The 17,839-nt window shown below is 46.8% G+C and overlaps 1 protein-coding gene across 2 annotated transcripts in view; it reads left to right on the top strand.

Moving 5' to 3' along the window:
• LOC126278609 (facilitated trehalose transporter Tret1-like) overlaps positions 1-17,839 on the top strand; it is a 56,141-nt gene that overhangs the window by 13,914 nt on the left and 24,388 nt on the right. For both annotated transcript variants that reach the window (XR_007550730.1, XM_049978850.1), the window contains exons 2-3: positions 2,245-2,533; positions 15,210-15,489. Coding sequence is in view for 1 of the 2 variants with exons in the window: in XM_049978850.1 (XP_049834807.1) it covers positions 2,245-2,533; positions 15,210-15,489 (569 nt within the window). In the remaining variant the exon portion in view is untranslated. The remainder of the gene's footprint in view (positions 1-2,244; positions 2,534-15,209; positions 15,490-17,839) is intronic.

The following is a 17,839-nucleotide window of genomic DNA, read 5'->3' as shown; positions in this document are numbered from 1 at the left end:
GTGGATATCTAAAAGAACACGTTTGCCGTGCAGAGGGGCCGCGCGGTTACAGGCGCCATGACAAAGATTGCGCCCCCCCCCCCCCCCCCCCCCCGCCGGAGGTTAGAGTCCTCCCTCGGGCAGTGGTGTGTGTGTTGTTCCCAGCGTAAGTTAGTATAAGTTAGGGTAAGTAGTGCGTACGTCTAGAGACCGATGACTCAGGAGTTTGGCCCCGTAGGAATTCACACACATCTGAACATTTTGAGAACTCCTTTACCAGTGACAGGTTCGGTGTCTACCTAATCTAAAGGCCAGTATACAGGAACACGTTATCCACCGGAGCTGCTGCAAGCAACTGTTGATCACATCGTTTCACAGATGCAGCATCTCGTCGACGTCTCTGATGATCATATTGAACACATTGTGCAAACAGCATTTAATGACAAAATTTTCCTTATGGCTTTCTCACATGTTTTACCTTTTCTGTCCACATCCCATTCGTAATACATTACGTACGGAAACGTATCTACACGTCATTCTTGCATTCACAGTGCATGATAAGCAGCTGATGGCCAAAATTGGAACTAATTTTTTCCAGCGTAAATCGGCTCTGCACTAATATACACTACTTACCATTAAAATTACTACACCAAGAAGAAATGCAGATGATAAACGGGTATTCATTGGACAAATATATTATACTAGAACTGACATGTGATTACATTTTCACGCAATTTGGGTGCATAGATCCTGAGAAATCAGTACCCAGAACCACCTCTGACCGTGATAACGGCCTTGATACGCCTGGGCATTAAGTCAAACAGAGCTTGGATGGCGTGTACAGGTAGCTGCCCATGCAGCTTCAATAGGATACCACAGCTCATCAAGAGTAGTGACTGGCGTATTGTGACGAGACAGTTGCTCGGCCACCATTGACCAGACGTTTTCAATTGGTGAGAATGTGCTGGCCAGGGCAGCAGTCGAACATTTTCCGTATCCAGAAAGGCCCGTGCAGGACCTGCAAATTGCGGTCGTGCATTATCCTGCTGAAATGTAGGGTTTCGCAGGGATCGAATGGAGGGTAGAGCCACGGGTCGTAACACATCTGAAATGTAACGTCCACTGTTCGAAGTGCCGTCAATGTGAACAAGAGGTGACCGAGACGTGTAACCAATGGCACCCCATACCATCACGCCGGGTGATACGCCAGTATGGCGATGACGAATACACCCTTCCAGTGTGCGTTCACCTTGATGTCGCCAAACACGGATGCGACCATCATGATGCTGTAAACAGAACCTGGATTCATAGGTAAAAATGTCGTTTTGCCATTCGTGCACCCAGGTTCGTCGTTGAGTACACCACCGCAGGCGCTCCTGTCTGTGATGCAGCGTCAAGGGTAAACGCAGCCACGGTCTCCGAGCTGATAGTCCATGCTGCTGCAAACGTCGTCGAACTGTTCGTGCAGATGGTTGTTGTCTTGCAAACGTCCCCATATGTTGACTCAGTGATCTAGACGTGGCAGCACGATCCGTTACAGCGATGCGGCTAAGATGCCTGTCATCTCGACTGCTAGTGATACGAGGCCGTTGGGATCCAGCACGGCGTTCCGTATTGCCCTCCTAAACCCACCGATTTCATATTCTGCTAACAGTCATTGGATCTCGACCAACGCGAGCAGCAGTGTCGCGATACGATAAATCGCAATCGTGATAAGCTACAATCTGAGCTTTATCAAAGCCGGAAACGTGATGGTACGCATTTCTCCTCCTTACACGAAGCATCACATCGTTTGACCAGGCAACGCCGGTCAACTGCTGTTTGTGTATGAGAAATCTGTTGGAAAGTTTTCTCGTGTCAGTACGTTGTAGGTGCCGCAAGCGGGGCCAGCCTCGTGTGAATGCTCTGAAAAGCTAATCATTTGCATATCACAGCATCTTCTTCCTTTCGGTTAAATTTCGCGTCTGTAGCACGTCATCTTCGTGGTGTAGCAATTTTAATAGCCAGTAGTGTATTAGAATACCTACTAAGTTTCGGCGCCATACGATAATTACAGCCCACACTGGATCCCTGTGAGTAGCAGCATTTTAATTATAACCACCTGGTACTTGAGTTCACCCCAATTAGACATTTCCTGGTGTTGCATTTTTTATGGCTGATATTGCAATAAATATGGCAGTATTGCTTGGCCAAAGCCTGCTAGCCGTTAACCAGAGACAGTGCTATTCTCCAGTAGTTGTAACCAAAGCGCGGTGCTGCCCGCAGTGAACCTGAACACGTTCGCGTACGGAGCGGGCGTGGGCTGGACGGCGATGGCGCTGCCGCAGCTGCAGTCCTCTGAGGCGGGGCTGCGCGACCCGCCGCTGACGACCGACGAGGGCTCCTGGGTGTCGTCGCTGCAGCCCATCGCGGCGCTCGTCTTCACTCCGCTCTACTGCGGCCTGACGGCGAGCATCGGCCGCAAGGCGCTCGGCTACCTCACCATCGCGCCGCTGCTGCTCACCTGGATACTCAAGATAGCCTCCTCCTCCACCACCGTCCTCTATGTCGCCAGGTGCGTGCAACTAACTACACGTCCCCACTCGTGCCACCGTACCACGAGCTCATTTCCTTAGTTGTGTTGACGATGGACATTCAAGAAATTTTAAACATGTGTACTTTTTCTTCAGTATGTTTGTCTACAAGGTATGCCGAACTGAATAGGAAACCTTCGCTGTAGCGGTACTGTATGTAATCCCAGTGTGTGAATGTGTTTTCCGAGACGGTATGGTGTTCCCAGTTCCACAAGTAGAGTAGACCGCTTCGCAGGAATTTCCTCATTTCTGGAGAGTTATCTCTCTTGTGAACCCTCGTCGCCAGTTTTTGTAAAGGCCTCGTCGCTATTGCTGTAGAGGCCGGGTTGCCGCTGTTGTTACAATAGGCCGAGTTCGTGAGTTCGTGGTGGTGGTAAGTTCCTATGGGACCAAATTGCTGAGATCATCGGTCCCTAGGCGTACACACTATTTAATATAACTTTAACTTACGCTAAGGACAACACACACATCCATGCGTGAGATAGGACTCGAACTTCCGACGGAGGGAATCGCTCGAGCCGTGGCAAGGTCCCCCAAACCGCGCGGCTAACCCGCGTGGTGTGAGTCCTTGAAACGGCTTCTGGTGCAGTACACCTCTAAGACAATTTCTCCCTGCCACTATTACGCAGCTATTCCCAAGGGTCAGGCAACAGTATAGGATAACGAAGCCTCTACAGCACTTCAACAAATTAGTAACTCAAATGAGTTCAAAATGTCCAAATGTGTATGAATTACTAAGTGACCAAAGTGCTAAGGTCATCGATCTACAGGTTTACACACTACTTAAACTAACTTACGTTAAGAACAGCACACATACCCTAGCCCGAGGGAGGACTCGAACCACCTGCGGGAGATGCGTCTCTAATCTCGCGGCCACTCTTTGCGGCTACAAATGAACTAAAAAGATTTACTTATCTTTACGATTAGTTGGCTGATTAAGTCTGCAACACTGCATGGAATATAACACAAAAAGGCCCCTCAATGGCTAAGTGCAAATAACCGTAGGGGCTTCACAATACATAGCAAATGCAATTTATAACAACTGTCAGTTCATTTCCAAGAGGTAACTATACGACGTTCCCTGTCTAACCAGCCATGGAATATGATCTATAACCAAATCGCGAGAGCTGCTCTTCTATCTTCCGAGTAGGCTTCAGTGCGTTGTCTTCAGTCATTCGCGGATTGTACTAGGCAAGCAATTGACCGAGGCGAAGTCGATATCTTTATCCTAAGCGCCGCCCGTGGCGCTGGTGAACTCGCGCAAGTGGCGAGTATCTATAGCAAGGGCACCAGCTCGCAACTTTGCGCCTGCGGTGCTTTTGCCCTGGCTGTCTCTTGTCCGGACGACACAGCAGTGTTCTGTGTTCATCGCACGACGGATCCCTCCCACGTAACATTAACAGTGGTTATCCAATTTTTTTCTGAAGAAGAGGGGCATGCTTCACAAATTCATCTCAAGATGAAGCGTACGGGGGGGCAGAGTCTCGCACGATGCACTACATTCCGGTGGTGACAGCGTTATGAAATGCGATGTGTGGCCAAGGAGACCCTTCGGAGCTTCAGAAATTTCGGTGGTTGTCTTGGAGCATGCCCTTTACAGTCCCTATATATCTCCATGTGACACACATACAGGGTGTTTCAAAAATGACCGGTATATTTGAAACGGCAATACAAACTAAACGAGCAGCGATAGAAATACACCGTTTGTTGCAATATGCTTGGGACAACAGTACATTTTCAGGCAGACAAACTTTCGAAATTACAGTAGTTACAATTGTCAACAACAGATGGCGCTGCGGTCTGGGAAACTCTATAGTACGATATTTTCCACATATCCACCATGCATAGCAATAATGTGGCGTAGTCTCTGAATGAAATTACCCGAAACCTTTGACAACGTGTCTGGCGGAATGGCTTCACATGCAGATGAGATGTACTGCTTCAGCTGTTCAATTGTTTCTGGATTCTGGCGGTACACCTGGTCTTTCAAGTGTCCCCACAGAAAGACGTCACAGGGGTTCATGTCTGGCGAATAGGGAGGCCAATCCACGCCGCCTCCTGTATGTTTCGGATAGCCCAAAGCAATCACACGATCATCGAAATATTCATTCAGGAAATTAAAGACGTCGGCCGTGCGATGTGGCCGGGCACCATCTTGCATAAACCACGAGGTGTTCGCAGTGTCGTCTAAGGCAGTTTGTACCGCCACAAATTCACGAAGAATGTCCAGATAGCGTGATGCAGTAATCGTTTCGGATCTGAAAAATGGGCCAATGATTCCATTGGATGGAATGGCTGTCCAGACCAGTACTTTTTGAGGATGCAGGGACGATGGGACTGCAACATGGGGCTTTTCGGTTCCCCATATGCGCCAGTTCTGTTTATTGACGAAGCCGTCCAGGTAAAAATAAGCTTCGTCAGTAAACCAAATGCTGCCCACATGCATATCGCCGTCATCAGTCCTCTGCACTATATCGTTAGCGAATGTCTCTCGTGCAGCAATGGTAGCGGCGCTGAGAGGTTGCCGCGTTTGAATTTTGTATGGATAGAGGTGTAAACTCCGGCGCATGAGACAATACGTGGACGTTGGCGTCATTTGGACCGCAGCTGCAACACGGCGAACGGAAACCCGAGGCCGCTGTTGGATCACCTGCTGCACTAGCTGCGCGTTGCCCTCTGTGGTTGCCGTACATGGTCGCCCTACCTTTCCAGCACGTTCATCCGTCACGTTCCCAGTCCGTTGAAATTTTTCAAACAGATCCTTTATTGTGTCGCTTTTCGGTCCTTTGGTTACATTAAACCTCGTTGAAAACTTCGTCTTGTTGCAACAACACTGTGTTCTAGGCGGTGGAATTCCAACAGCAGAAAAATCCTCTGTTCTAAGGAATAAACCATGTTGTCCACAGCACACTTGCACGTTGTGAACAGCATACGCTTACAGCAGAAAGACGACGTACAGAATGGCGCACCCACAGACTGCGTTGTCTTCTATATCTTTCACATGACTTGCAGCGCCATCTGTTGTTGAAAATTGTAACTACTGTAATTTCGAAAGTTCGTCCGCCTGAAAATGTACTGTTGTCCCAACCATGTTGCAACAAACGGTGTATTTCTATCGCTGCTCGTTTAGTTTTTATTGCCGTTTCAAATATACCGGTCATTTTTGAAACACCCTGTATATTTGGCCACTTAAAACTGTCTCTGAAAGTTCAGAGGTGCAGGACTCCATGGAATACTGGATCCTTCGCGACCTAGGAGTTTCTACACTGAAATTATCCACTCCCTTCCTACGCGCTGGGATTGATGTATCAACATCAGTGACAGTTACGTGTAGTTGTAGTGTTTCACATGAACCATAATCATAATTTTATTAAAATTTCCGCATATATGACTGTAGTCTTCTTTTCATTTGGGCACATCTTACATATTAGGCCGGTCAGATCACCGAAGCTAAGCGCTGTCACTCTGGGGTAGCACTTGGATGAGTGACCGTCTGGTCTGCCGAGCTCTGTTGGCAAGCGGGGTGCACTCAGCCGTTGAGAGGCAAACTGAGGAGCTGCTTGATTGAGAAGTAGCGTCTGCGGTCTCTTAAACTGACATACGGCCGGGAGAGGGGTGTGCTGACCACATGCCCCTCCATATCCACATCCAGTGACGCCTGTGGGCTGAGGGTGACAGGGCGGCTGGGCTGGTCGGTACCGTTGGGCCTTCCAGTGCCTGTTCGAACGGAGTTTAGTTTTTATATATTGGGGCAATAAGGTTTGTTCAGGAGTTAGCGAAGATTCTGAGAATCATGACGCTGACAGGCTTCTGCGTAGCAGAATATGCTTTCCCAGTGTGGTCCAGCACTGTTCAAGCCAAACAGGCTAACGCGAGGTTAAATGAAACTTGCAGACTAGTAACTTGTTTGTATCACCTACGCCTCGATATACAAAACGGCCGGATGTACGGACCACAGATCCCGAAAAGCCAGTCAGAACACACTGAGAAGCCTAAGCATGCCTTCGTCAATCTCCACCTACTTATTTAGAAATTCCTGTGGTCCTGGAAGACTCAGTTCTCGCAACAGATTCCTCAAAAACGGACTTACTGAGCTTCCAAATGCCTACCCTCCACTCTCAGTTAACCCTAGATTATCAAATGTTCGTAAAATTTACTATTGCAGTGGGGTATGAAACAATATTTTGTATCAGTTTTGGTTAGTAACACACCAGTGTTGTAGAGTTAAGATGGAAGACAAACTATTTTATATTCCGGAACAACCGCAGCTATTGGAAAGCATGATGTTAGGAAATTTTACCAGCAGTAAGTGGAGTTCTTCCTAATCATCGTAAGATGGAAGATTTGGTGGAGTCTGAGTGGCACCAATATAAGCTTACCATCAGCCCTAGTGAACTGGCGTTGCACCCGGTTAGTGAATTAATACAGATAATTTTCGTGTGCATACATATAAATGGCAACTGAAGGAAGCTGGCAGGTTTCATTGCAGAAATATCCACATTAGAGACATCTGACATACACCATGTCTCCAGGACTGTTTCATTGCTTAAAAGAGCTCACACACTACAACGACCTTAGGAGGCAACGAATTCTACAGACTCTTGACTTGGATTAAGCAGTGCGTGGATGTGAACCCCTCAGCTAAGTGGTTCCTCATTCTGTAACCAGTCAGTTGCCTGTGAAATAGGTGTTGTGCAGAGTAATGTGTGGAAAGTAGTACACCCCAATCACTCACAGGAAGTACCCAAATGCTTCAGAGTGCTGATCTCTTAAGGTAGCCATATGCCTCATCACAACACTTACCACTTAAGGCAGTCACGTGCTTCAACAGGGATCTGCTCTCTTAAGGTAACCAAATGCCTCGTGTTGTATTGAGCTACTAGGTGCTGGAATGTCGTGTGCTCAGTTCTCACCTTTCTGCATACGTATTTTCTCAAATGGGATTTGTTTCACCAGAGAGAAAATGCTCAATAGTCAGAACACTCATATATTAACCGTTGATAAAGGCCAAGGAACAGCTATGACAAGCCACTGACACAAATTTTCAGTCAACTTGTAGACAAACATAACCAATGTGTTGTTAATCTATCCACATTTGCTTCTTTGCCACTTAACTGCACCAGTATATGCTGCATTTCTGAGAGTCTTACTCCATGAGTAATAGGAAGATATCCAACTTGATTTCTGTGAATGGGCGAGGTTCTAACATGTTGGAGCTCCAGCTCTCTTTGCACATCTTGTTTATGGACAGTATACACTGTATTTGTGAGAGACTTATTTCCCACATAGTTGAAAGGTATCCAAATTGATCTTGATGCATAAATGTGGTGCTAAGATGATGGAGCCCCAGTACACTTTATTCATGCCTTTGGTGAAAAGTACATTATAATGTGTCACTAACAGTGTTCGCTGATAAGTTCAAGCGATTAAAGAACACACATCTAAAATTGTAGCATTTTTACCGGATCTGGAACACCAACAATTCCTCCAAGCCAACTCGGGAACTTTGCCTATTGCACAGCTGGTCGTTAATATTTGAAATAATATAATTTTCTTTTTGAGTGTATACAGTATATTAAGAAGAACATATGATTAAATGTGTAGACGATCTGGCAATATACAAGGTGTCAAATTTTGGCACACATATCTGATATCTCTGGCAGCAACCGTGGGATTTGACTGGCTGGACAACCACACAGAATTTATCAATCGCAGTGGTCGGCGGGTAGTGGCGTGCCAGTCTCGCCACAATCCATGACCACATATTTCCATTGGGTTCAGAACATGCTGGCCAGGGCAACAGTCAAACACACTCTGTATCGAAGTACGTAGGGACAGGACAGACATCATGTGGTCTTGCTTTTTCTTATTGAAAGATGGCTCCAAGATCTCGAAATAAAAAAATGGAAATGAGCGTCTGGCTTCGTCGGAAGGGAGGCCCCATCCAGGGAAGTTCGGCCGCCAAGTGCAAGTCTTATTTCATTCGACGCCAGATTAGGCGACTTGCGCACCGGCGCTGAGGATGAAATGACGATGAGGACAACAGAACACCCAGTCTCCGAGTGGAGAAAATCTCCAATCCATCAGGGAATCGAACACTGGCCGGCTTGCATGGGAGGCGAGCACGGTATCACCCAGCTAAGCAGGCGGACTAAGACCTCTAAGAGGCTACGTGAATCACAGGTGGTTGTCCTGTGATTTCAATGGCATTCCATTCCATCATGACAGATGCTGGGCTGGAATGGTAATGACTAGCGCAATGGGGAAATGTATGTTCTCCTTGGGGCCTCCACGCAGGGATACGTCTAAGGTAATGCTGTATGTAGAACTCATCCACTGCTGTACCCAATGTGTCATTGAGCCCACGTCTCTTGGCACACCTCTCTCTACTAAAACGACATGGTAAGCTGCAATAGTGGTCTCCCTGCTGACAGTCCATGGCGCTCCAGATGTCATCGCATTATACATTTGGATAATTGGCAAAAACATGCCCATACATGACTGGGTTTGTATGTTCCTGATTCCCAGAGCAAACATTATGTGCGTCCAGTTGAGCTCCTGCACAGCACAGGGTAGTGTCCTGTGCCGTACTGAATCCATCGATTCCATATTCACATGACAAGTCTTGCGGTCCCAATGAAGGCGAAAAGCGGTATAGAGGAAACCACAGTCTGGATACTTCACAATTTTGCAGCCGTCGAATTCCAACACGTTGTTGTTGCTGTTGTTGTTGTGGTCTTCAGTCCTGAGACTGGTTTGATGCAGCTCTCCATGCTACTCTATCCTGTGCAAGCTTCTTCGTCTCCCAGTACCTAGTGCAACCTACATCCTTCTGAATCTGCTTAGTGTATTCATCTCTTGGTCTCCCTCTACGATTTTTACCCTCCACACTGCCCTCCAATACTAAATTGGTGATCCCTTGATGCCTCAGAACATGCCCTACCAACCGATCCCTTCTTCTGGTCAAGTTGTGCCACAAACTTCTCTTCTCCCCAATCCTATTCAATACTTCCTCATTAGCTATGTGATCTACCCATCTAATCTTCAGCATTCTTCTGTAGCACCACATTTCGAAAGCTTCTATTCTCTTCTTGTCCAAACTATTTATCGTCCATGTTTCACTTCCATACATGGCTACACTCCATACAAATACTTTCAGAAATGACTTCCTGACACTTAAATCTATACTCGATGTTAACAAATTTCTCTTCTTCAGAAACGCTTTCCTTCCCATTGCCAGTCTACATTTTATATCCTCTCTACTTCGACCATCATCAGTTATTTTGCTCCCCAAATAGCAAAACTCCTTTACTACTTTAAGTGTCTCATTTCCTAATCTAATTCCCTCAGCATCACCCGACTTAATTCGACTACATTCCATTATCCTCGATTTGTTTTTGTTGATGTTCATCTTATATCCTCCTTTCAAGACACTATCCATTCCATTCAACTGCTCTTCCAAGTCCTTTGCTGTCTCTGACAGAATTACGATGTCATCGGCGAACCTCAAAGTTTTTATTTCTTCTCCATGGATTTTAATACCTACACGTACTTGTAAATATTCCTCCTTCTCACACGAGTCATAGAAAGATCCCTGACAGACAACTAACATAAAAACGTGATTTATGAATTAGATAACCCTGCACAAACTTGTCACACACTGAAGTGCCAAAGAAACTGGCATAGGTACGCGTATTCAAATATAGAGATATGTAAACAGGCAGAATACGACGCCACGGTCAACGAAAAGTATCTGGTGCAGTTGCTAGATCGCTTACTGCTGCTACAATGGCACATTATCAAGATTTAAGTTAGTTTCAATGTGGTGTTATAATCAGAGCGCGAGCGATGGGACACTACATCTCCGAGGTGGCAATGAAGTGGGGATTTTCCTTACCACTATTTCATGAGTGTATCGTGAATATCAGGAATCCGGTAAAACATCAAATCTCCGACGTCACTGCGACCGGAAAAAGATCCTGCAAGAACGGGACCAACGACGACAGAAGAGAATCGTTCAACGTGACAAAAGTGCAACTCTTTCGCAAATTACTGTAGATTTAAATTCTGGGCCATCAACAAGTGCCAGCGTGCGAACCATTCAACGAACCATCATAGTTATCGGCTTTCGGAGCCGAAGGAGCTCTCGTATACCCTTGATGACTGCACGACACAAAGCTTTACGCCTTGTCTGGGCCTGTCAATACCGACATTGGACTGTTGATGACTGGAAGCATATCGCCTGGTCGGACGAGCCTCGTTTCAAATTGTATCGGGCAGATGGCCGTGTACGGGTATGGAGACAACCTCATGAATCCATGAACCGTGCATGCCAGCAGAGAACTATTCAAGTTGGTGGAGGCTCTTTAACGGTGTGGAGCGTGTGCAATTGGAGTAGTACGGGATCCTTGATACGTCTAGATACGACTCTGACAGGTGAGACATATGTAAGTATCCTGTCTGATCACCTGCATCCATTCACGTCCATCGTGCAGTCTGACGGACTTGGGCAATTCCAGCAGGACAATGGGACACCCCACATGTGCAGAATTGATATAGAGTGGCTCCAGGAACACTCTTGTGAGTTTAAATACTTTCGCTGGCCACCAGGTTACCCAGACTTGAACAATATTGTGCATATCTGGGATGCCTTAAAACGTGTTGTACAGAAGAGCTCTTCACCCACTCGTACTCTTACGGATTTGTGGACAGCCCTGCAGGATTCATGTTGTCAATTCCCTCCAGCACTACTTCAGACGTTTGTCGCGTCCACGCCACGGCGCATTGGGACACTTCTGCGTGCTCGCGGCGGGCCTACACGATACTAGGCAGGTGTACCAGTTTCTTTGGCTCTTGAGTGTATATATGGATATTGCCAATATGTGCACGTTTTAATGCAAACCGCTATATGATGTTACAGTTTTAACGTTCAGCAGTGTGCCAAAAAACTGTGTCTGATACGGTTTCCTGGCCTCTGAACTAGATTGTCATTGTTCCCAGCGTTCCTAGTTAGGGATGTAGCCTTGCAAGAGTTATATGGAGGTTTCTGGAATGACGTATTCTGAAGTACAACCAAATTGCTACCAGTGTAACAGACAGACTTACAGTACATTAAAATAAACGACTATTTTGTCAGCTTTGATATACTTCTCCTAGAAACAATATAACAATTACATGGTATTGGATACTCGGCCGTTAATCAATCGTAACGGTGAAATCTTACTGTGAGCAAAATACACTCCTGGAAATTGAAATAAGAACACCGTGAATTCATTGTCCCAGGAAGGGGAAACTTTATTGACACATGCCTGGGGTCAGATACATCACATGATCACACTGACAGAACCACAGGCACATAGACACAGGCAACAGAGCATGCACAATGTCGGCACTAGTGCAGTGTATATCCACCTTTCGCAGCAATGCAGGCTGCTATTCTCCCATGGAGACGATCGTAGAGATTCTGGATGTAGTCCTGTGGAACGGCTTGCCATGCCATTTCCACCTGGCGCCTCAGATGGACCAGCGTTCGTGCTGGACGTGCAGACCGCGTGAGACGACGCTTCATCCAGTCCCAAACACGCTCAATGGGGGACAGATCCGGAGATCTTGCTAGCCAGGGTAGTTGACTTACACCTTCTAGAGCACGTTGGGTGGCACGGGATACATGCGGACGTGCATTGTCCTGTTGGAACAGCAAGTTCCTTTGCCGGTCTAGGAATGGTAGAACGATGGGTTCGATAACGGTTTGGATGTACCGTGCACTATTCAGTGTCCCCTCGACGATCACCAGAGGTGTACGGCCAGTGTAGGAGATCGCTCCCCACACCATGATGCCGGGTGTTGGCCCTGTGTGCCTCGGTCGTATGCAGTCCTGATTGTGGCGCTCACCTGCACGGCGCCAAACACGCATACGACCATCATTGGCACCAAGGCAGAAGCGACTCTCATCGCTGAAGACGACACGTCTCCATTCGTCCCTCCATTCACGCCTGTCGCGACACCACTGGAGGCGGGCTGCACGATGTTGGGGCGTGAGCGGAAGACGGCCTAACGGTGTGCGGGACCGTAGCCCAGTTTCATGGAGACGGTTGCGAATGGTCCTCACCGATACCCCAGGAGCAAGTGTCCCTAATTTGCTGGGAAGTGGCGGTGCAGTCCCCTACGGCACTGCGTAGGATCCTACGGTCTTGCCGTACATCCGTGCGTCGCTGCGGTCCGGTCCCAGGTCGACGGGCACGTGCACCTTCCGCCGACCACTGGCGACAACATCGATGTACTGTGGAGACCTCACGCCCCGCGTGTTGAGCAATTCGGCGGTACGTCCACCCGGCCTCCCACATGCCCACTATACGCCCTCGCTCAAAGTCCGTCAACTGCACATACGGTTCACGTCCTCGCTGTCGCGGCATGCTACCAGTGTTAAAGAGTGCGATGGAGCTCCGTATGCCACTGCAAACTGGCTGACACTGACGGCGGCGGTGCACAAATACTGCGCAGCTAGCGCCATTCGACGGCCAACACCGCGGTTCCTGGTGTGTCCGCTGTGCCGTGCGTGTGATCATTGCTTGTACAGCCCTCTCGCAGTGTGCGTAGCAAGTATGGTGGGTCTGACACACCGGTGTCAATGTGTTCTTTTTTCCATTTCCAGGAGTGTATTTAAAACAAAATCCATGACTGTGATAAGCAGATTTAGAGTTGTGGAGTAGAAAGATGCTGGAAATAATTTATAAGTAACTACATTCAATTAAATATTTGTTGGACATTAAACACTCAGGCCGTGTAATATTATTTGGCAATTTTCTGATAAGCTCCGTCCAACAGTGGTTCAGTAAAAACAACTACCAATTCAAAACAAAATAATTGGTTCAAATGGAATAAAATTCTTAATAAGAAATTCCTTAAACATACTTAAATGGAACTGAGTTCTTAAAAAATTTCTTATGGTGATTTAAATGGAATAATGTCCTCAAGATTCTTATAATCTCTCAGAAACCCATGTGGTAATACAATAATATACCGACCAGTGATATTGTGTTTTAACACAACCCCCAACTAGGTAGGCCCATGCATGGCAAAGGGCTCCACATACCATCAACTGAAGAGCAAACTCACAAAATACGATAAGGATTCCTACAACACGTGAAAACTCCTTAATCACTGAATTATTAAATGAACACATCCACTGAATAATCCCCACCTTGGTTTTAAAATTTTAATCCAAAACACACAATAAATTTACTATTAATAAGTACCCCTGAAGGGACCACAAGATCAATTATTATCATTTAAAATTGCCGTAACGTCACCATACTTTAACATGCCGCTTTATTATGGGGACAATCCTGGAAACACAACTGTCAGTACCAAAAGAACCTGGGTTTGAACAGCTTACCCTTTGGCACATCTTAACGGCGAACAATTTACCAGTATCCAAACTTGCCAATGACAACCAGTTCCTACCACACACTGTTAGAATATCTACTAAACACCAATTCACTTCACTGGCCTTAGCTGACTGATGACAATTACCAAAATAATTATACCTTTAAGAATACACACAAAGCTTTGTACGCTGCGTTAAAGACATGAGTGTGACCTTTAAATTTCGCCATACAATGCCAACATAAACCGTAAAATTTGTAAATACTGAAAACCAAGATGCTGGAGAGCAACCGTTTCACATTTTCAGACCAAGTTCACTACTTCCCACCTAACCAGTAAAAGGTAAGTGCGCGCCAAACTAAAAGAATAACTCGACGCTGCGTACACCGAATTTAGCGAGGATTTCCAAGCTTTCTCAACCTGCAGCAAAATCGGGTTGGGGTTCGATACATAGCCACGTCCCCATCCAAAGAACAGCAACAGCCCCTCCGAAGATGCCACATTCGAAATTATTGCGTCTGATCTGCAGAAGAGAACCCCCTTGGTATCTTACAGCATTCTCCAGGAAGGCGGAACCAATTGTCTCCCAATGGTTCAAATGGCCCTGAGCACTATGGGACTTAGCATCTGAGGTCATCAGTCCCCTAGAACTTAGAACTACTTAAACCAAACTAACCTAAGGACATCACAAACGTCCGTGGCCGAGGCAGGATTCGAACCTCCGACCGTAGCGGTCGCGCGGTTCAAAACTGAAGCGCCTAGAAGCGCTCGGCCACACCGGTCAGCTACCAATTGTCTTCACTAGGCCCGTGAACCCCGCACTCCTCACTAAGACACTAACAACTTCTCTTTCTCTCTCTCTCTCTCTCTCTCTCTCTCTCTCTATGCAGACGCGCAAACACTTCCCTATACTCGCTCTCCGTCACAGAGCCAACCTGTCAAAAACATACGCGGTCATGTGACTATTGGCCCCTCGTTTCCTTTTCTCATCTGCCTGAGACCGTTCGAGCTATCACCTTGACCTCACGAGTCTGCCACGGGTTCAGACCAAGGTGCCACAGTCATCTTACTCACCAAACAAAGATCATCTTAACCCATTGGACGTACTGATACGGACCACGCCAAGTCTCACCAATGATATTCAGGGTGTGGGGTGAGAAAACAGAGATGCAGTTTCCCAACATCCACAACATTCCTACTGACGATGGTCAGCTGAAAAGTAGACCAGAATTGGCCACCGACCCGACACGTGACGAGCGGCCTTTGTCTCAGGGTGCTGGCCGGGGTGAACGCGGCCGGGACGCTGGTGCTGCCCTCTATCTACGTGAGCGAAATCGCCAGCGATGACGTGCGCGGCGCGCTGGGCAGCTTTCTGGCGCTCGCCGGCAACTCGGGCGTCCTCTTCGCTTACATCGTTGGCGCTTACCTTACTTACGACGTCGTCCTCTACGTCTGTCTCCTCCCAGTGGCACTCTACGTCGTCACCTACTTCTTCATGCCAGAAACTCCGTACTGGTTAACGAGTGCTCGGAAGTACGAAGACGCCAAGAAGGTACGTAGATCATCTTTTATATCTTCATGCTGGACACCTATGTCTCTTGATGTGTGGATCTCCGGGATCATGGGCGTAACTAATTGTTTTCCTTTTGAGATAGCTCAGCTGAGAAATGTCTAGCCATCTATAACATATAATCTCCTGACCACCCATGTGTGCCGTCCCTGTTAGGTAAAGCAAACGCATTGACTAGTTCCTGCTAGCTGGAGGAAGGGGGCTTTTTTCCTTCTGAAGTTAATGGACTGGGCTTTCCCTAATCCTAAATGAAGGGTGCTCAGAGCCAACTAGGCTGATTGAGCCGTGCTGCAGCTCGCGTTGGTGCTGTTTGTAAGTTTCTGTCCTCTGTTGGAGGCCACACTGTATCGTTTAGCTGACATGGTTGTGATTGTCTGTCTTCTTCTCGTGTTGACTGGCGCCACTTAGTTTGTCAAGCATTGCCTGTCCAATAGTGGCAGCAGCAGCGGTTATTGATATGTAGTAACTGTGGCCCTATTTCGGGGGCGACGTGTCAGTGGCAGCTCGGTTGGGGACTCGGGAGGAGCCAGGTCCGCACATTGCGAGAACACGCCAGGACAGCTGGTGGCACGCATGGACTGCCGGATCGAAGGCCTGTGGTCACGAGGGTGCACGACCTCGTTGTAAACCGGATCCTGCAAGCTTTACGTTGAGTGCATTTGGATTCAAGTGGAGAAACCTCCACCATTGCGAGATCTTGCGGTTCTCCAGTGACTTGGGTTCGTGTTACTGTTCGTAGTGCTGCCGAGGCGAAGAGCAGCGAGTGGACTGCTTGGGGAAGGCGGATCTGATTAGCTTTCCTGGACTTATTTATTGAGTTCAGTTTGTTACTATTTGTTAAGTTCAACCAGTGGCATTTTTCCTCCTTCGTAACCGCTAACGCCCCAGTTACGTGCTCTGGGGGTTAATGTATGTAACGGCAGTGTACGTTTCCTCGCCTTGCCGCTGCTGTCCAGTGAGGCGTGTAGTTTTGACAGCTTTCTTGATTGTGGGTTGGTTGGAGATTCTTCTACTCTGTTGGCAGTGAGTCCTTTCTCGTTCAGGGCACTCTAAGCACAGTATTCTGGGCGTAGTGCAGTCCGCCACTTCCGGCTTTGGCGTATTTTTACATCTTTGCATTTGGTTTATTGGACGTCAGGTAGCCTCAACTATATTCTCATTAGTCATTCGTTAGACTGCAACTAGTCTGAGTTACCATCTTGTGAAGTGAATGCAACTTTTGGCTGCGCATCTCATCACTCGTGAAAGTGTTTTTTACCTGACCTACTCAGAGGTCGATTCCTGGTGCACCATCTGTGACTGGCCCTTGTGTTTTATTATTGTATTTGCTGTTTTATTGTACGTTTCTAAATTTTTTATATAATTGCCATTCTTGCCGTTACAGCAAGTTTAAATGGTCGTACTACCGAGTTATCATCATTTTGTCTCACCCATTTGGTGATTAGTTGCCTGTCTTTTTAAATTAACCTTTGCTATTGCTTTGCTGTTTTACAGTGTTAAATTTTTAATAATTGCCGTTCTTGGCGTTAAAGGCCTTCAGCCGTGACTATGGTTATTTGCCTTAAAATTCTAATTGGGGTCACACTGGCTTGTTTTTAAAACATTATTTCTATATTTTATGCTCATTTGGTAAATTGTAACACTCTGGAAGCACTATTAATTACACAGTTGTTTATGTCTTCATTAATAACGTGTGATATCTTGATTTAATGATGAGTCTGGAATTACCGTTTTAAAATAAATGTGTGTAATTGCAAAAGGGAACCAATAGTAACTGATTACGGGTTCGTCCACAATCGTTACCGAATCCTGCCTTCTTTGGCTACCAGGTTTCACTGATCGTAAGGGTGAATAATTTCCTCACGATTGCCGGTGTTTAAACATTGTTGGAGATAAAATCCTTAAATTCCTTTGAAAAGACAGCCGTTACAGAAACGCCGTAAGAAAGAGCAGGAAATGCCAGCAGGAAATGGCCAGCCAGAATGAATTCGTTCTGATGCTTTATCTGATTATCCGAAAGACCTATATGTAAATTTATTTACTTGAGTCAGAAGCCGTACAGAGCTCTAGTTCACCTGACTCTAGAATATTAAGGGATATTACAAAAACTCTGTTTAAATAACTTACATTTTACTTAGTTTACGTAATGAACTACATGAAGCCCAGACCTGAGGAACAACTTCTGCACCGCCTTCAGCCTTCACCAGCTCTTCATCACTGCATGACTCAGGGCACCGTGGACAGTTGTGCAGGTGATCCATTATCTCCTCTCCATTCACATTGTGTTGCTCCTTTGGAAAGTCCCCATTTCACAAGGTTGTCCCTGGATTCA

Source organism: Schistocerca gregaria, chromosome 6 (genome assembly GCF_023897955.1).
Source record: "Schistocerca gregaria isolate iqSchGreg1 chromosome 6, iqSchGreg1.2, whole genome shotgun sequence".
Taxonomy (NCBI): Eukaryota; Metazoa; Arthropoda; class Insecta; order Orthoptera; family Acrididae; genus Schistocerca; species Schistocerca gregaria.
The sequence above is the reverse complement of the archived record's forward strand: the minus strand, read 5'-3'. Positions and strand labels throughout refer to the sequence as shown.